This window comes from Myotis brandtii, unplaced genomic scaffold (genome assembly GCF_000412655.1).
Source record: "Myotis brandtii unplaced genomic scaffold, ASM41265v1 scaffold371, whole genome shotgun sequence".
NCBI lineage: Eukaryota > Metazoa > Chordata > Mammalia > Chiroptera > Vespertilionidae > Myotis > Myotis brandtii.
Window position 1 is genome coordinate 1165202 of NW_005364265.1, and position 21234 is coordinate 1186435.

At 34.7% G+C, this 21234-nt stretch overlaps 1 protein-coding gene across 3 annotated transcripts in view; it reads left to right on the top strand.

Annotated features, from left to right (window-relative positions):
- Positions 1–21234, top strand: part of TMTC3 (transmembrane and tetratricopeptide repeat containing 3) — a 63962-nt gene that overhangs the window by 40532 nt on the left and 2196 nt on the right. For all 3 annotated transcript variants that reach the window (XM_014544595.1, XM_014544594.1, XM_005872234.2), the window contains exons 8-13: positions 3441–3589; positions 5464–5584; positions 7460–7571; positions 14908–15011; positions 16213–16382; positions 20033–20259. In XM_014544595.1, the coding sequence (XP_014400081.1) occupies positions 3441–3589; positions 5464–5584; positions 7460–7571; positions 14908–15011; positions 16213–16382; positions 20033–20259 (883 nt within the window). The remainder of the gene's footprint in view (positions 1–3440; positions 3590–5463; positions 5585–7459; positions 7572–14907; positions 15012–16212; positions 16383–20032; positions 20260–21234) is intronic.

The following is a 21234-nucleotide window of genomic DNA, read 5'->3' on the forward strand; positions in this document are numbered from 1 at the left end:
CAGAGGCATCAGGCCTGGGCGGGGGGCAGAACCAGTGATCGGGGGGAAATGAGGGTCCCCTGCCCAGGCCTGACACCTCTGGCAGAGGCATCAGGCCTGGGCAAGGGGCCGATCCTGCGATTGGCAGGTGATGGGGGTCAATGCCTGAGGGCTCCCAGTATGTGAGAGGGGGCAGGCTGGGCTGAGGGACACTCCCCCCCCACCCAGTGCACAAATTTCGTGCACCGGGCCCCTAGTATGATAATAAAAAGAAATACAGAGTCCTCATTTCCAGGGAAATTTTATTCTAGAAAAATTTAAAGCCTATTTCTGAGATAAAGAGAAGATTGATAGAATATAGGGTTTAGGGGAAAGATTAAATTTACTATTATCTTCGGACCTATTGAGTTTAGGTACCCTTGAAACATCCTAGTGTAGTGAAGATTTTGAATATCACTTTGTACCTAGAGCTCAGAGAAACCTAAGCTACTGATAAAAATTTGATCAGTTGGCATAGAGATAGAAATTGAAACCAGAATGTGGATAAAAAGGCCTGTAGAGAGGTTTTTGAGCAGCCTTTCTCAACTGGGGTTTTTTCACATTTCTAAAAGATGATAACTAGCTAGTAGATTCTAGATTCATAGAATGGTTCATTCATACTTATAATGAACTAGAGGCCCGGTGCACAAAAATTTGTGCACTGGGGGGGGGGGGGAGGGAGGTTTCCTCAGCCCGGCCTGTGCCCTCTCGCAGTCTGGGACCCCTCGGGAGATAACGACCTGCTGGCTTAGGCCTGCTCCCGAGTGGCAGAGGGCAGGCCCCATCCCTAGGTGCAGCCCCTGGTCGGGCTCAGAGGAGAGCTGATTGGGGAGTTGGGGCGCCGCCCCCTGTCATGCACAGAGCAGGGCGGATCGGGAGGTTGCGATGCCACCCCTAGTCACGCTCAGGGTAGGGCCGATTGGGGGGTTGGGGCACCGGCCCCTGTCACACTCAAGGCAGGGTCAATGGGGAGGTTGCGGCGCCACCCCCTGTCACGCACATAGCAGGGCCGATTAGGGGGTTGGGGCGCCGCACCCTGTCACACACAGAGCCGCAGGGCGATCAGGGGGTTTGGGCAAAAAAAAAAAATACCACCTTCAGCTAAAGACAAAAGATATTGAGGGTGCAGATTCTGTTACGGTGCGACCAGGAAAAATACAGTATCCAAGGTAAGCTGGTTGTGCAGATGTGAAAGGCCAAACCTTCTCCTTTGATGGTGAAGGCAGGCCTGGTACAGTGAGGGAGTCACCCTTACAGATGGAGGTTTCCCTGACAAAGGTAACTGTCCTTTACAAAGGGTCCCTTCTGCTTGGTTTTCGCAGCTTTTCCCACGTCTGCTCTTTCTTAAAATTAGCCAGCCTAAAATAATCAATACCCCAAAGAGGCGTATTTTGGGGTATCAAACTCTGCTCCCCTTCAATCACAATTCTACAGGGCCACCGGTTAGTGTTGTCCTGATGTACAGAGAGAACTACCTTATTATCTTTCTACATTTCCCAGTGCCCCACAGGCAAATCCTGGCTCCTTCACACAGGTCAACCCCCCCAGTGGGCCACAGGCCTTCTTACACTCCCACCAACGAACCTTTGGCTACTTAACACCACTTGCTACATCCCTTTCTGCTGACATTTGCTGGAGCGGATTCGGCTCCCATAGCCAAGGCCCAGGCGCAGGGCCTCAGCAACATCCAATAGAACACACGTGCAGACAGGGCCTAAATCAGGATAGGCTGATGGGCCTGAGCACGCAAGGATGGAATACGACACTGGGCTGGCAAACTGGCAAACCTTCTCCCCCATCTTCCACCGCCCTGCCCCAATTTTTTTTTTTAAGGAAACATTAACACTCATTACTTCGGAGAATGCGCTGAGACAGGCATTTCTAATGGGTCCCAAATTGGTGCCGCCCTTTGTAAAGCGATATGGTAATCAGTATCCAGAGCCTTTAGAGCAGTGGTTCTCAACCTGTGGGTCGCGACCCCTTTGGCAGTCGAACGACCCTTTCCCAGGGGTCGCCTAAGACCATCCTGCATATCAGATATTTACATTACGATTCATAACAGTAGCAACATTACAGTTATGAAGTAGCAACGAAAATAATTTTATGGTTGGGTCACAACATGAGGAACTGTATTTCAAGGGCCAGAAGGTTGAGAACCACTGCCTTAGAGTATTTGGTCACAATTCTCTCTCAGAAAATAGCCGAAGGGCCTGAATAAAGTGAAAGAGAAGAAGCCTACTACTAGGTCCTGAAAAATTTCCATCATTTAGAATTGCAGAGGACAATAAACCTAAATAGTAGCTAGACCAAATAAATGGACAGAAGAGTAGGAAAGTTTCAAGAAAGACAGAAAGCTTAACACTAACAGTGCTGTCAGGTAGAAAAGTTGGAGTTGACCTCTTTTAGGTGTGTTAGTTACTTTAGTGAAATTTATTTCTGTGGAGTGATTTGATTAGGAGATGAGGAAGTGAAGATTGCTAGTGTAGATAATCTGTTGGGGTCATTTAATTTAACCGAATATTTCAGAGGATAAAACAAGCTTGGAATTATTACCTGCCTAAGTAAGAAAAGACTGCCCGTCAGGCAGTGGCTTCAAGCATAGTATTTCTTAAAAGTCTTAGGAAAAAAAGACTAAAAGACTATTGTTTTAAAGGGAGGCAGTTTTATTCTTAAACATATACTAAGCTTATGTTACATGTATGTGACTCATCAGAATATAATGTAAAGTAATGCTGAGGTATAAAAGTAATAGTCTGCTGTCTTGTCTGAAACACACCTTATTAATTTCCAAGATGATGTGGTTACTTATAATCTAAAATAATAAAAGCCTAAGCAACCATTGGAACCAAACGGACGACCGAACAGGCTGTGTGGGGCGACTAGGCCGGCAGGGGGCTTAGTGAGGGACAACGAAATGACTGAACAAGCAGGCTGCGTGGGGCAACCATGACATGGCAGGGGGTTAGTGAGGGCCGACCAAACAACTGAGCAGCAGGCTGCATGGGGTGGCCAGGCCAGCAGGAGTGCAGTTGGGGGCGACTAGGCCGCAGGGGGAGGGGGCAGTTAGGGGCAATCAGGCAGGCAGGCAGGCAGGCAGGTGAGCAGTTAGGAGCCAGTGGTCCCACATTGTGAGAGGGATGTCCAACTGCTGGTCCTGAGGACATAAACCAGCAGTTGGACATCACCCAAGGGGTCCTGGGTTGGAGAGGGTGCTGGCTGGGCTGAGGGGGAACTCTCCCCCACCCCCCTGCACAAATTTTGTGCACCCGGCCTCTAGTAGTAACATAAAAACTGGCTTTTAAAAATAGTTCTTTTTTTTTGACCACCAGTACATTTCCAAATTAAATGACAAAATATTTGGATTTGACTCTTGAGTGTTCATATATGTTTAATTGAATAAAATATCTTCTTTTTCTTTGTAGGCGCTTTGTTTAATGGCATTGCCATTTATTCCTGCATCGAACCTTTTTTTTCCAGTTGGATTTGTTGTTGCTGAACGAGTATTATATGTTCCTAGCATGGGATTCTGTATTTTGGTAGCCCATGGATGGCACAAAATATCAAACAAAAGGTGAATTTAAATGTTAATTTATTTCATGCGACTAACTATAAAATCAAATGTGATACATTTAAGTTTATTTTAATTCAGTTTTATAAGTCATACTTTTATACATCTCTATTTTTCATCTTGATAGTCCCATTTTTCTGTAATTCAAGTTAGGAAAGCTCCATAGCACCTACTGCATCTTATGTTCTCCATATTGATATAATTTTATTTTGCAGGCTGAGACATAAACTTTGAGTCAGACCCAAATGAAAACAAGGATATTATTGAAACTAAAGTTAAAAATGACCATTGCCACTTTATATGCAATGAACTAAAATATAATCTTCTTACTTAAGTGAGTCATATATAAAATGTACAGTTATATATAAAAAGTAGGTTTACAATTGTTCACATGGAAAATAATATAACAATTAATAAATAATACTGGAATAAACTCTGTTTTGTGTACTCACAACTGTGAGTACTATAATTTCATGCTGTCATTACTATCTTCATAACCACCATGTCGTAATTGCCTTAAAATAACAGTTAAGGAACAGAATAGTTAACTGTATGTATACAAGAAATGGGCACTGTCTCTTCTTTCTCACTTCCAATCACCATTCAGCACATAGAATTCTGACTTCTCTGTATCATCTACTAACACAGATAATAAATTGCCTCCTGGTAGCTAAATTTGGTCAGTGCTTGTATTTAAAATTTATTTCCCAGGCATCTGTAAAAAGTCTTTCTCTCTTGATTCTCTTTTATATCTTTTTATTTCTGCTCTCTCTTTTCTCTGATTTCTTCTTCCTCTGCCTGCTCTTTAAATATTTATTATTTCTCAGAGTTTTACCGTAGCCATTTTTTTCACACTGAATATTTTCCCTGTATGATCTCTTCTGTGTCTACAATTTTCATTACTATCTACCAAACCTTTTCCCTTAGCTTTGACCCATATATCCTATTATAATCAATCAGTTTTTTAGTGCCTACCATGTATCAGATGCCCTGATAGACTGTTTGGATTTATTTTCTCATTTCATTGTTGATACTCCTTAATTCTGTTTTGCACATTTTTAAAATTAAAGATCATACAGGTTACCTGAATTATGCAAGATCACACAGCTAGTAAATAGCAGAGTCTTCAAATGTACATCTGACTATTTCCTATTCCATGTTCTTTCTGATGCATGCACTCATATTCTGGTTAAGTGTGTCTATCAAAATGAAATAAATTGAACTGTGTTACCAGGGCAAAAACACAGAGTTAAAGAACATTAGTACTAAATGAGATCATAGGGATCATTGAAGTATAATCATCTTTTTTATAGAGGAATTGAGTCCCAAATAATTAGCCTAAAGTATATAAGTAATGTGCATCTATTTTATAAAGAGTTAAGTTTACTATGACTTTTAATAAACAGTTCTAGTTTTAAAATGTAAAATTATTCCAATAATGTCATGATAACCTATGGTATATTAATTGTAAGCAGAAATGTTTTTAAATGTAGCCAGTGATAAGATTCACCCTTTTTAAATGCAAGTAAGAATATTCATGTTGTAGGTAATGGTACAAAGGACTCTAAATATAAAAATTCATAATTAAAAGCTGGTTTCATCAACTTTTTATTAAATCTAAACAATGCTTTAGAGATAGAGGTAAATATTGGAGTATTTAATGTAATTGAAGAGTGAAGTGGAAGGTAGTATCCAGATATTTAAGTTTTTGGCATTGGTCCCTCTGAAGTAGGATGATTATTAGAACAATCTCTATTCTTAGAATAAATTCAAACATGACATTGGGGATATTTAACATATTTCTTCTGTTCTAAAAGATAAAATGCTTTGGGTGATAAGAATTTTTTTTTGTTTTTTTCTTTTATTCTCTTAAACAGTGTATTTAAAAAGTTATCCTGGGTTTGTCTGTCTTTGGTGGTATTCACTCATGCCTTAAAAACAATCCACAGAAATTGGGATTGGGAGTCTGAATATACGTTGTTTATGTCAGCCTTGAAGGTAAAGTATTATCCAAGAATGACAGGAAAGTATGTCATCAATTACTTTTTATAGCCATGTCTAAGATGCTTTACCTTTACTTTTAATTAGACATTTAACTATCAATATTAATTACTTCACTAAAAAAAATATATAGTTTGTTCTTTATATAATATACCTTAACCAGTGCATTGAATAGTACTTACCTGTATGTCCACAACACATATGAATAATTCCTTAAACACTATACAGTCATTAGAAACTCAAATGAGACATGTTTAAATAAGAATACTGTGTTCATTGGTTCTTAAGGTACACATTTTTTAACCTTTTAATACCTGAAATTAGAATAAATCTTATAGTGAAAGGCATCTTACAATTAATTTGTTACCTTGTTTCTTTCTTAATAGTACATAAAATTGATGCCGTGTTAGATTCAATGAAGTAGCATACATGACCAAAAAAATAGCAACCTACTATGTGAAAGATAACCAACCAATGGTTAAAACATCTGTAATACTTTTAACAATAAAGATAAATTTTTTAAAAATCCTATAGTGGCAGAAAGGATTGATACAGCATTCCTATGGATGAACAATATAAATAGGATAAGGTCTTTTTAAAAATCATAAAATTTGTTTTCTATAAAAGTTACAAGCAAAAAAAATTTTTTTTTCAGGTACTCCCTTGCCAATGCCTCTCTTCAAATCAGTAAATTCTTAACTTCCTTTTGGCTATTTTAGTACTCTCCATTGCCTAACTTTATTGGATCACTGCCTCATTTCAATAGGCTATGTGACTTCTTGATTTGACATCTATTTAAGGTCAAATGACTGTCCTCTTTACTGCTTAGTAACTCTACTGTCTCCCCTAGCTCAGAAATCTGCAAACAGATGAGACCTCATTTCCATTATTATTAATTCCCCCTTCAAGTTACCAGTGGAGCCCCATGGTTTTCAGGAACTTTGCTTGTCTTTACTCACAGGACAATGCTCAAAACGACAGCCTCAATCACTGTAGCTAATACCTTGGCTAGCTAGATACCCTCCTCTACCTGCAGTAACACCATGCCCATCTGTAAACTCTGAAAGTACAGATCACTTAGAACTTTAGTCTCGGGGTTCCCTTTCAATAATAGACTACATAAGTAAGTCCAGCCTAAAAGTAAGTAATTAGTGCAATGTTTAAATGTATTCTCATAGTCAAATACCTCTTCTTCCAAAAGAATACAAGTAGTAGAGTTTTCAAATAGCACTATGCTTTGATTAAATAAAATTTTTAGTAAAATTCTAATATGTAAAAGAGATGAACTTAAACTGCTATGGTTTTAGTATGTTGATGTTGAAAGGAGAGAGAGGGTAAACTGAGTGAAGAAGTGTTCATTGGCTTCTTCCTCATCTCCAGGGCATCTCAGTGGAACACTGTATTCCAATAGTATACTAAATGAATATCTTTGTTAATTGAAGTCATTAATTTTTTTTCTGGGAGAAAATCAAAATGATTTTTTTCCTGTTTAACTGAGATATAATTGACATAAACTTCTTAAGATATATAACATGTATATATTATGAAATGATTAAAAGTTTAGTTAATATATATCATCTTACACATTTACACATTTTTTTTTTCTCTTGATGAAAACCTTTAAGATCTTCTCTCTTACCAGTTTCCAAATATACATTACAGTATTGTTGGCTATAGTCTCCATGTTGCACATTACATCCCCCAAACTAACTTACCTTATAATTGGAAGTACGTACCTTTGGACCACCTTCACCCATTTATGGACATCTCCATGGACCGCTCCATTTCTAATAGTATATCAAACAAATAGCTGTGTTAATTGGAGTCATATTTTAATTGTAATTAATTTCTAACTGTATTTGTATGTTTAAGGTAAATAAAAATAATGCCAAATTATGGAATAATGTGGGTCATGCTCTGGAAAATGAAAAGAACTTTGAGAGAGCTTTGAAATACTTTCTACAGGCTACCCATGTTCAGCCAGGTAAGCATTATTAATAAAACGATTTGAATAGTTTATTTTCTTTTTAAAAGCTCGGTTATGTTTGAGGAAAATAGAGTCGAGTTTATTTTCAATCTTTATTTCCCGTGATTTGAATACTACCAGTGTTCAATACTGGCTTATTTTGAATTTGATTAATTGTTAGAAATACGTAAGATATTTAAGGAATTTTTATTATTAAATTTATTAGGATGACATTGGTTAATAAAATTATATAGGTTTCAAGGGTATATTTCTATATCATCTGTATGTTGCATTGTGTATTTACTACCCAAAGCCAAATCTCCTTCCGTCACCGAATATTTGACAACTTTTAGTCATTATTACCTCCCCTCCCTTCCCTCTGGCAACCACTATACTGTTGTCTCTGTTTATGGGTGTTTGTTTGTCATGTTCATGTGTTACTTTCAGTTTTGATTTTCTTTTACACATTGGACAGTAAGGCAACCCTAAGAAAAAGATGGTTTGTTGCTCTCAGTTTTATATCTCACATATAAGTGAATTCATATGACTCTTGGCTTTTTCTGTCTGACTTATTTTGCTTAGTATGATACACTCAAGATCCATTGATGTTGTCGCGAATGGCAAATGATTGAGTAGTATTCCACTGTGTATATGTACCGAATCTTTATCCAATCATTTACTGAGGGACACTTTGATTATTTCCATGTCTTGGCCATCATGAATAATGTAGCAGTGAACATAGGGGTGTATATAACTTGACAAATAAATGTTTTCACATTTTTCAGAAGATACCCAAAAAAGGGGTTGTTGGGTCATATAGTAGTTATAGTCTTAATTTCTTGAGGCACCTCCATCCTGTTTTCATAGTGTCTGTACCAATTTACATTCCCAGTGAATGGGGGTTCCTTTTCCCCCACAACCTCTCCAACATAGGTATAGAAGGAAAGTACCACATAATAAAGGCCATATATGACAAACCCTAAACCATTATCATACTCAGTGGTGAGAAACAAAAGCTTTTCCTGCAAGATTAGGAACAACACAAGGAAATTCATTCTTATCACTGTTATTCAGCATAGTACCATAAATCCAAGCAGAGTAATCAGGCAAGAGAAAGAAAAGGCATCCAAATTAGAATGAAGAAATAAAATTGTCGCTTTTTGCATACATGATTCTTTATATAGAAAACCCTAAAGACTCCACTAAAAAACTATTAGAAACAATAAACAAATACAGTAAATCTGCAGGATACAAAATCAATGCACAAAAATCCATTGCATTCCTATATACTACCTATGAAATTTCAGAAAAGAAAAAAAATACAATTTATTTTGCAATTCCAACAAAAAGAATGAAATACCTCAGAACAAACCTAGCAAAGGGTGTGGAGGACCTATACACTGGTAACTGGAAGACCTTTAAAAACATTGAAGAAAACACCAAAAAATGGAATTTTTTAGAAACATAGTGGAGTTGTTGGTAGAGTAGTAGATGCAAAAGCCTGATAGAAGTGAGTTTAGGACAGTGATGGCAACCTATGACATGCGTGTCAGAGGTGACACGCGAACTCATATTTTTGGTTGATTTTTCTTTGTTAAATGGCATTTAAATATATAAAATAAATATCAAAAATATAAATCTTTTTCTTACTATGGTTGCAAATATCAAAAAATTTTTATATGTGACACAGCACCAGAGTTAAGTTAGGGTTTTTCAAAATGCTGACACGTTGAGCTCAAAAGGTTCGCCATCACTGGTTAAGGAGAATGGTGGGGAAATAATTGGAAATAGTTGGTAATGATGATAACTCTGAAACAGTGGTGCTGGGCATGGGGTCAAGAGACCATGGTAGGATGTTTGTTTGTTTTTGTTTTTCATTTTAAGGTGGGAGAGGCAGAGGATGTGTGCAGCTAAATCTATTGAAGCTGGGAAAAGTAATAATTCAAGGTGAGGGAATGAATTATAGGGTCAATGTTCTTGAGTGCATGAGAAGAGATAAATAGGATCTGGTGCACAGATTCGGGACTTGATTCAGTTGTGGAACCAATAGTTAACCTTTGGTAACAGGGAAGACTGAGTATATGGACATGGATATGGGCAAGTGAATAGATGACATGCAGGAAGTTTCTGGAAGGTGCCCTTTGTTTGCTGCTATTTTTTCAGTGAAATAAACCACCAGTAGAGAGTGAGGAAGGAGGGGGAAGTGTTGAAGATCTAAGAATAGGAAAAGGTGTGAAGCAGTTTTCTAGGTAGTACTTTACAAACTTTAATGGGCCTAAGAATCACTTGGAGATATTGTTGTTTGTGGTGCTTGTTCTGATAAATGAAGGTTTAGAGTAGAACCTGAAGTTCTGCATTTCCAATAAATTCACAGGTGATGCTTAGCCTGTGGATCACACTTTGAGAAACAAAGGTCTAAGAAAGTGTATAGACTAGGAAAATGTGGTTTAATTGCCAAGCAGCTCTAATACCCTACTTGGGTTAGGAATACTGAAATTAAAATTAAACCAGTTGATGTGGTTGTATGTTTGTTTCCTACTACTTTGCCGCTGTAGTGGTACAGGCATGGAGAATTTGGTTAGCTAGGGTTAGGATTTTGTCCTATGTATTATTAAACAAGAAAGGCATAAGAAGATGATTATATTAATGGAACACAGAATCTAAGATAGTTAAGAAAGGATGTGAGGGAGGGTGAAATAATGGAGGGTGATAGGTTTATAGGCCTGGAAAGTTTTGGTGTCTGAGTAGAATCCAGCTAGAGTATAAATATTTTTCAGTAGTAATACTGTTCGAGTGTGCAGAACTGTTTTTCAGGATATGTATCAAACCTGACCCACACACACAAAATACCATAACTACTTCCCATTCAGAATGATGACCAAAAAGTACCCCCATACACACATTTCTAAATGCTCTTGGAGGCATAGGGAGTGGCAGGAGGTGAAAATCATTGGGAGAAAAGACATCAAGGCCACGTAGTAGAAGATTTTGTCAATGTAAATTTTGAAATCACCAAGAATTTTTACAACCGTGATGATGGAGAGAATGACAAGGAGCCAGGATCCCTGACCCAAACATCGGTGACTACAACAAGGAGGATAGTAGACAATACAATTTAGTGACCTGAAATTTAGAGATGATTGATTTTTAAAAAGGAATAGGAAGGGTCTGGGGTGGTAAGGCTCAAAGAGGACACCTACCCTTCCTCCTGGCCCAGAGTTGCACAGGATAGAAGAACACAGGCACCGCTTGGAAGAGCCACAGTGTCAAGTCCCCAAGGCAAAGCCAAATGTCAGTTAGAGAATGAGGAAGAAAAATTTGTAAAAATATAACTGATGGTCTAGCTACCCAATTGTATCTCCCCTGGCTCTCTATATAGTTTTGTTTTTCTTGAAACATAGGGTACATACCTCGGGTTTCCTCACCTCTGCTTCTTTGAGTCTAAATTCTTTGCTTCTCCCTTCTTTTCAGTCCACCTTGTATCACATCCTACCCATCTTTACAACCCTTTTTACCTGGCGGCTTTTCTAAAAAAAAAACAAAAAACCCTGTATTTTGTTAGAAGCAAATATTGCTCATCTTTAAAACTTTTTACAACTTCTGTCTTTCCTGTGATATTTGTAATTTTCTATTTAGTACTATATCATATTTATTTCTGTTTATTTATGAAAAATATTTATCTATTTTAAACTGAGGAACTCCCCAGGGTCAGCATGAACATTACTCATCTTCATACCCTCTGCATCATCTAGCATGGTCTTATCCACAGTCAATGGTCACTAATTGTAATAGTTTTAATTTATTACTTCATAAAGTCTTTTAGAGTTTTTTGAGAAGCAGAGTTATCTTTGATGTTAGATACACAGGGGACATTGAGACTTAGAAGATGTTATTTAAGCCCCTTCAGCTTTATCTTTCTCATTTCTAAATTGGACAGTTATTCTTTCTCATTGCATTGTTGTAAAGACTAAATTAAATGGTGTAAGTGGATGTTTATGTGCATGTTTAATTCTATTTAGCAAGTAGAGTGCATATTATAGGATGTTGCCAGGTATAGGCACTCAGTTTTAAAATAACTTCCTTTCATTGTCAGTTGTTACTTTTGCTGATTTTGAGGTACTTGCTAAACCTCTCTCCTTTAGTATGATTTCCCTACCATACTCTCAAAATTGTTGTTTATAATAAGCCATGGACTAAGAAAACAGGTAAACCAGTGTATTACAATTTATTATGGAAAAGTACACATACTTAGAAACATTGAATTTGTCATTCAGGGGCTTTTCAGATTAGTCTTTGTTTTCTAGCTATGCTCTTCTTAGATAGATTTGACAAATGAAATGACACATAGGGAGGAGAGTCAGAAGTCCTTTTTTGTCCCTGTTAGATATACTGATAGAGAATTATAATACTGGAGATAAGGGGGAATGGTCAAGGCTAGATATAAACCTTTGGAGTAACAAACATAAAGATGCTATTTAAACCCTAGAACAGTATAGCATTGCATGGAGTAGGAATCTGTAACATTGTAAAGTTAACTTAAAAAAAAAAAATCAGTCTAAAGCAGTGGTTCTCAACCTTCTGGCCCTTTAAATACAGTTCCTCATGTTGTGACCCAACCATAAAATTATTTTCATTGCTACTTCATAACTGTAATGTTGCTACTGTTATGAATCGTAATGTAAATATCTGATATGCAGGATGGTCTTAGGTGACCCCTGTGAAAGGGTCATTCGACCGCCAAAGGGGTCGCAACCCACAGGTTGAGAACTGCTGGTCCAAAGGCTTTTCTTTCTTAGCCAGAATGAGAATATAAACTATACAATAGACTTGGACCATGAGATATGCATATCATGTTAAATGAACAACTGTTTGCATTTTTTGTTTTGTTTTATTTTGTTACAAGTGTTTAAAAAAGATAAAAGTATTGCAAGGATAAAAGTTTTGCAGTTGGAATTACAGTTTCCATAAACACCATTACATGACAAGTATAGATATTTCTCAAGAACCACCAGAATTCTTCAAGGTTTGTTTTTGCCGTAAAATCAATAATTTCGTTTTTATCTAAGTCCAAATCTTTAAAATTGTTTATATTAGAAAAGAATCATGGACCTGTTATTCAACTTGGATGCCATCAAGATGGAAATAAATGACTTTTAAAGAGTTTTTAGGAGTTTCCATATGTTTATAATTTACCTTTATAAATGCATTGACAGACAAGTTTCGAATAGGAAATACTGGGAAGCAACACAGATGCCTCACCCTCAGTGTGGGAATACTCACCTTCATTGTTGGTGGCTGAGGAATCATTAGGCACTGAGCTGCCTGACACTTGCCATTCCTCCTTTACATTGAATTAAAGACAGACTGCTGCTGTTGGCCTGGATAGTGCACTCATAATAGCAAGATTGTTCTTTGAAATTTTATAGTTTTTTAGTCATTTAAATGTCACCAAATTTTACATCTTGCTTGCTTTTCTTACCTCCCCCCACCCCCAAATTTAAATGTGTCTTACCAGTAATGCTATTTCTTCCTCTGCAATCCTAAAACTTTGTAACTTATGTCTGTCGTTTTATTAGCTGTATTGGGTAATCCTTTTGATGCTAAAGGCTATCTAATTGCTATCATTTGTTCTTTGAGAAAGTGGGGCTGCTTACTCTAGTGTCTGAAATATTCATTGATGACAGTATCTGCTCTCCATAATTCTGAGATCTGATTCTAGTGGGTAGCCATTTTCCTAGTTTTTCATCCAAATAGATAACCTTTTTTTAAGACTGGTTAGAACTGATTTCAGTAACATTTTAAATACTTAGCTGACAATTACATTTTTATTTATCTACACTAATTTTTTCAGGTTTTACATATTCTTAGTTTTGCCTGACTACATTTCTGGTCTCTATAGTAAATGGCGTAAGTTTATCTAATGTTTAAAAAAATTGAGCTACCTAGAAGCAAAGACTACCTATTTTATGTGCACTTGGTAATGCAGTGAATTTCAACCTTGGCTCTACATCAAAATTGCCTTTTAAACGTTTTAAAAACATTTTTGCAGATTCTATTCCTAAAGATTCTATTTGGATAGAGCTGTGTGGGGCTAAGATAAAATTTTTAAAAGCAGGATTGGGAATGGTTGGCCTAAGCATTTTTTTTTACCCCCGCCTCCTGAGATCCCATAAGATTCAGTAATACATCTAAAAACTAAAATCAACCTCCTTCCCAATCTTGTCCCCTAGTTCTCCAATCAAACCTGTACTGCATCTGACCATTTTGGTGCAGTGCACACAATTGCCAGCCTGAAACATATGTAATAAGATCTTAGGACTGTTACTCTCCTCCTAGGGGAATGCCTAAGATATATATGCTTGGCCCCTATGTGTCCTGGGAGTTGCAGGCAGAGACCTATTCCACAATTGCAAAATCATCGGTGTCACAGGCAAGTAGTAATCACAATTTGAAACCTTGTCGTGTCTGTTAGAGATTCATGTTGGCTAAAATTTGTCTGATTTAAGATCTCCCTTCTTTCTGTCTTTATTCCAGACCTTTGAAATATTTACTGGGAAATGTATCTTAAACTCTCATATCTTTTTTATTATATTTGCACATTTTTCTACGCCTGAATAAATTTGCTGAGGATTCAATTTTCTGCATCAGAAAATGAGACAAAATTTTCTGACATTCTGATATTTAAAACTTTCAAAAAGTTTTAAATAAATTATATAGGAATTTATTATTTAAGAGAGATGGGCTGCTGCATATTAAGTAGTAGTATATAATACTAACATTCCATTATACTTGCATGCCAACCACATTTCACAAACATTTTATAAAACAAAGTCATAAAGTGTTTTCATATCTCTTTGCCCCTGTCCCACCATGGCATATTTGTTAGTTATAACACTGAAAATAATTCTAGGGATTATGATGATCCTGTTTACTTGTATATCCTTTTTACTTTTAGAGTTAGTTGAGCCACACTTTTTGAGTAAATGCCAAAGCTCTGAGCTTAGGAAATGGAAGCAAGCCTTAGTATAGTATATTAAAATACAGTGAAGAAAAATGATGTACATTTCTTCATTGCCTCTTTTTCTTTCTTCTCATGTCTTAATCCATCAGCGGTACATTCAGATAGTTTTTTCATGTTATATGTGTATTTTCTGTCTTTACAGTACTTTATTTAATAGTTTGCTAATATAACATTGATCATAAATTATAACAAGTTGTATTAGAACTTTGAGGAGGAATGCCTGCTTTTGCATTTTTTGCTATTGTTTTTGTTGCAAGAAACATGTCCTCTTAGTAGTTTACATTGAATTCTGTTTCGCATATTTGTCAACAAATAATTTCTTTAAAATTTTAGATGATATTGGTGCCCACATGAATGTAGGAAGAACTTATAAAAATTTAAATAGAACCAAAGAAGCTGAAGAATCTTATATGACGGCCAAGTCACTGATGCCTCAAGTAAGTTATCATTTATTCCTGTTGTGTCATGTCTATTAAATATCCATATTGAATAAAATTATCTAGATGGAAAATCCTTATCTTTCCTTCAATTTATTGATATAAAAGTAAGGTGTCCAATGAATCATCTATTTAGTATAAGTATAATAAAGGAATAAACTTACTTTTCTAGCTCAATTTTAAAAAATTTTCATATAGTCTATAAAAACTAAATTCATACTTAATGAATTTTTGATATTTTTTATTGCAAGTTATCAATGAGTTAAATTACTTTAGATGAAGAGAATTGTATGTATGTACATTAAGCACTAAATTTAGCATTAGTCCTACCAAAAAAAAATAAATGAATAAAACAAGTGGATACATCTCTGTTGCTATATTGTGTCCATCAGTTGTTACAATGATACAAGATTCTCTTGATATTTTGGAAAATCTGATCCTGCCCTTGACCTAACTATGCATCATCGGATAAGATGGTTTACCCTGGCTACAGTTTTCTTGATTTTAGTATGTATTAATATTATATTAATAATAGTAGTAATATTAAAATGAATGATTAGTTTGATAAATGTTTTAAAAAACAAAATTGGACCACATGATACTAAGATTCTAAAGTTAAATTGTGTTCAATGTGGATTTTTATCAGATATAATTCATTCTGCTCATTGAAAATTTGGGTCCATATATTATTTATGATAATGTTTATTTAACATGAATAATCAATTAATAAGATAATTTAACTAACTCCACCAGACAAGTGAGGTTTTAGTATAACTATGAAATGTAATTAACTACCTTATTGTCACAACCAGTAAATAAATATTTTGCTGACAACATGAAAGTTGACATGATTTAACAAATACACTAGACAGAGAAAAGAGTCTTAAGTTCTATTTCTGGTCTGACATAAACATACTGATACCTTAACCTGTAAAAGTTCTGATTTATATGACTTCATTCTTTTAAGCTGGCATGAATGAAAAAAATATATTCTTTAGTGCAAGAAGATATTATTTTACATGCTCTGACTATAGATGCTTTCACATTTTTATGACTTATTTTAATATAGTAGCAGTAAAACTAATAGCATTATCTTTTTACATTCTGTGTATATTTTAAATAAGCTACTAGGCTTACTTACTTTTGACTTTTATTTGGTAATGAAATATCAACTTATGGAAATGCCTTTTCTTTTGAACAGATTATTCCTGGTAAAAAATATGCAGCCAGAATTGCCCCTAACCACCTAAACGTTTATATTAATCTGGCCAACCTGATCCGAGCAGATGAGTCCCGGCTAGAAGAAGCTGATCAGCTGTATCGACAAGCGATAAGCATGAGGCCCGACTTCAAACAGGCTTACATTAGCAGGTATTACAGTTCATGTTAAGCTATTGTTATAGAAGATTGAAGCCGCATCTATCTGCATGTTACATTTTGACTATTTTGACTAAATTAGCTTTTTCCCCCTCCACAATCTTAGTTGCAACTAACATAGAAACAGCCCATTTTGGACTAGCAATCAAAATTAAATTGATTTGATTTGAAATTGACAGGGGAGTCCATAACTTATAATAGCAAACTTTAGGTTTTATGTGAAAGAAACTCCTTGGTTTCATTTGCTTCTTATCACCAAATTTATTTTATGTAAAACACCTAAAACTTACATTTTATAATTAGTACTTTTAATATCTAACTCTCAGAGCTTTCTTAAATAAATGCTGAGAGTTGACTGGTTATTAATGCCTTTACCACAAAGAAACTTTTTAGTTGTCATTAAAAATAAGTTTTTGGTATCACATGTTAACCTACTCATAATTTATGACATTGTTTCTATGTGGAAAATGCATTCAGAATTTAATAAGTTTTTGATCTTGAAATTATTAGGGAGCCATCGTTGTTCAGCCTTATTCAGTGCTTTTTGAAATTCTCTAGATTTAGTGGGATTGCATCTGTAAATAAAACCTTTCTTGCGTTAATACATAAAGAATTATTTAACAGTCTCAACATAAAAAGATAACATTTTAGAAAAACACTCATCTAAAATTTCCCTAATAAAGATTATTAATAGGAAAAAAAACCTTGTAAAAATCAAGAATGACAAAAAACAGTCTTATTCCAAGCATTCCAGTAACTTTTTGTGTATGTACTTACTATACTATAAGTAGTCGATTTGTATGAAATGATTAAAAAGGCCAAAGATAAAAAGGTTTCTTTTTTTCCATTTTTTTGTTTATGAAGTTGCTGGTTTGTTTGTTTTTGTTTTTGTTTTTTTGCCTGTTTCATATATGTGTGAAACAGTGTCGTCCAAAAATAAATGGGAATATTATTTTGCTGAGTTCTAACAACAACAAAAAAAGAATACTAATAGTCATTCATTTGATTTCATTCTTATGCTGATACTTTAGGAAAGAATATTATAATACATCCATACTTAAATTGATTTTCATATATGTACTTAATCAAAATGATGTTTTAAACTCTCTAACAGGAAATAGAACCATATTAGAAAGATTTATAAAATAGTTTTCAAATTGTGGTCCTCAGTTCCAGCAATATTTCTCAAAGGTATCTGCAGAAAAAAAAAAATACACTGTCCCAGGCCTGTGTGGCTCACTTGGTTGGAGTGTCATCCCCTACACCAGCAATTCTCAACCTGTGGGTCTCGACCCCTTTGGGGGTTGAATGACCCTTTCACAGGTCGCCTAAGACCATTGGAAAACACATATATAATTACATATTGTTTTTGTGATTAATCACTATGCTTTAATTATGTTCAATTTGTAACAATGAAAATACATCCTGCATATCAGATATTTACATTACGATTCATAACAGTAGCAAAATTACAGTTATGAAGTAACAACGAAAATAATTTTATGGTTGGGGGTCACCACAACATGAGGAACTGTATTAAAGGGTCACGGCATTAGGAAGGTTGAGGACCACTGCCGTACACCAAAAGGTGGCACATTCGATGCCCTGGTCAGGCCCATGCGGGAGGCAGCCGATCCATGTTTCTCTTTTACACCCATGTTTCTCTCTCTCCCCCTCCCTTCCTTCCTCCCTCCCCTTTCCTCTCTAAAAAAAATCAATAAAATAAAAAATGTTTAAAGGATGCGTAGAAGATAAGAAGGGTTAAAATTTTTCTAATGTTCTACTTTTTGGATAGTAAGACATAACATATATTAAAATGCCCTATCACTACGTTTTTCTTTTCTTTCTTAAAATGCTATCATCTGGTTTTCTGACAAATTATCTCTCACTCTGGTAGCTATTAGTTTTCTGAAGTAATCTAGTCTGCTTCCTTTCAAGTTATATTCAAAGAATATATTTTTCTGTGAATACCTCCCCACATCTTACTCTCTAAAGTCAGGCATGCTTTTGTTTTTAAATAATATTTGAAAACATATCAAGTCATATTTGCCAAACCTATGACTTCATGTTTGAGGACAGTTTCCAAAAGTTTTTTGTTTTTTTTACTGTTATTATTATTATTAAACTTATTGGGATAACATTGGTTAATAACATTATATAATTTTCAGGTATACAAGATTATAATTTGACATCTATATACTCCATTGTGTGGTTCCCCACCCAAAGTTTAGTTTCCTTCCATCCCTATATATTTAACCTCCTTTACCCACTTCACCCTTCCCCCCAACAACCTCTTCCCCCTCTAGCAACCACCATCCTGTTGTCTGTATCTGTGAGTTTTTTCTGTTTTGTTATTTGTTTATTGCTTTTTGTTTTAATTCTGTGTATGAGTGAAATCATACATCTGACTTATTTTATTTGGCATAATACTTTCAAGATTCATCCATGTCATCACAAATGCAATATTTGTTACTTTTTATGGATGAGTAATATATATACATAGATTGTTTTCATGTCTTGGCTATTGTAAATAGAGATGTAGATATCTTTATGGTAAGTTTTTTCATATTTTTGGGGTAAATATCCAGAAGAGGAATTCCTGGATTATATAGTAGTTCTAGTCTTAATTTTTTGAAAAACCGCCATACTGGTTTCCATATGGCTGCACTAATTTACATTCCCACAAACAGTGTATAAGGTTTCCCTTTTCTTCCCACCTCTCCAACGCTTGTTATTTCTTGTCTTTTTATAATAGCCATTATAACAGGTGTTGAGGTGGTATCTCAGTGATGTTTTGATTTGCCTTTCTCTAATAACTAGCGATGTTGAATAGCTTTTCATACATCTGTTGGCAATCTGTATAGCTAGTTCATTTATTAATAGGATCGTTTTTTGTTAAGTTGTGTAAGTTCTTATATTGGATATTAGCCTCTTTTGGAGATGTTTGCAAATATCTTCTCCCATTCAGTTGGTTGCCTTTTTGTTTTGTTGATATTTATTTTGGGGTTTTTTTCTTTTGCTGTGCAGAAGCTTTTTAGTTTGTTGTAGATTCATTCCTTTATTTTTGCTTTTACTTCCCTTAAGTTTAGGGTCTAGTTCACAAACCTTCTGACACTAAGGTCCATAAGTTTAGCGCCTATATTTTCTTCTATGTATTTTGTTGTTTCAGGGCTTACATTCAAGTCTTTAATCCATTTTGAGTCAGTTTTTGTTTATGATGTAAGATAGTAATCTAGTTTCATTCTTTTGCATGTGGCTCTTCAATTCTCCCAACACCATTTATTGAAGAGACTTTCCTTTCTCCATTGTATATTCTTGGTTCCTTTGTTGAAAATTAGTTATCCATATATGTGTGGTTTATTTCTAGACTGTCAATTCCGTTTCTGCCAGCTCCGTGTAATGTTTTTGACTACTGTGGCTTTGTAGTATAGTTTTAAATCAGAGAGTGTGATACCTCTGGCTTTGTTCTTTTTCTCAGTATTGCTTTGGCTAGTCGATGATTTTGGAAGAAAACTTTAAGAACTTCAGTTAAAAGGGAAAAAAAAGCTGTGAATATATGGAAAAGCTTAAAATGTGTGAAAAATAGTATCTACCAACTGACATGGTAATATTGTAACTAAAGCTTGTGCTTGATTTTTCCACAGAGGAGAATTGCTTTTAAAAATGAATAAACCTTTCAAAGCAAAAGAAGCATATCTTAAAGCACTAGAGTTGGACAGAAATAATGCAGATCTTTGGTACAACTTGGCGATTGTTCAAATTGAACTTAAAGAACCAAATGAAGCTCTTAAAAACTTTAATCGTGCTTTAGAACTAAATCCAAAACATAAGCTAGCATTATTCAATTCTGGTATATTAATGCAAGAATCAGGTATGTTTTCTCAAAATAGTTCTACATTTAAACACATTGTAATTAGAAATATAATAAAACCTTAATTTAAAATATATTGCCTGTAGCAAACATTTTGTGGATGGATAGTTTGTATCAAAACTGTATAAATGATTTATAAGTAGAATTTTTAACATACTTAAAGTAAACTTCTCAAGGAATATACACTTACATATATGACAAGTCTAATTGTTCTTCTGGAATATATATGTTAAGACTGAGTTTTTAGGCAATCTCTTAAGCAATGTCTTATTAATCCTGTCATTTTATGCACGAAAATATAATCTCATATATATATTGCTCAAATAATCTGAATTTGTAAAAGTTTTTACATAATTATTTCTAGGAAGCTAATAGCATTGTATGTTTTAGGAAAAAATATTCTATCTTCTCTTGATTTATAAGACCAAATACTTTTGGTATTATTTTATATCCAGTTTTACTATTTTTCATATATTGTAATTTCCTATAATTTCTATGATTTAGCAAAACTAAATTATGAATTATAATAAATCAGGATTTTTTATATATGGGGATTTTAGTACTAAGAAAACTGTATGATTTATAATCTATATTTGGAAAATAGATTTATATATTAAGTCAATTCTTTTTAAAACTTTTACCAAAAAAAAATGAATGAATCATAAAATCATATTATTTTAGAGCAAGAAGACTTGCAAGTTTACTTTTACCAATCTTCTATAAAGTGGATTAGAAAGTGAGGACCAAATATATATAATAACTACCCCAACTTTATATAGCCTGTAGTAATTAGTCCAAGATAGGAACTTAAGCCTACTGATTTATTTTCAAGTTTTCTTTATTTACCATATTGTCAAATAAAAGAATAGAGGAGGGCTTTAGCCTGGTATTCAAAAAAGTATAAATTTAGAGAAGAGCTAATATTTTTGTGAAGTTAGCTAACTTTATTTATTTATTTATTTATTTATTTATTTA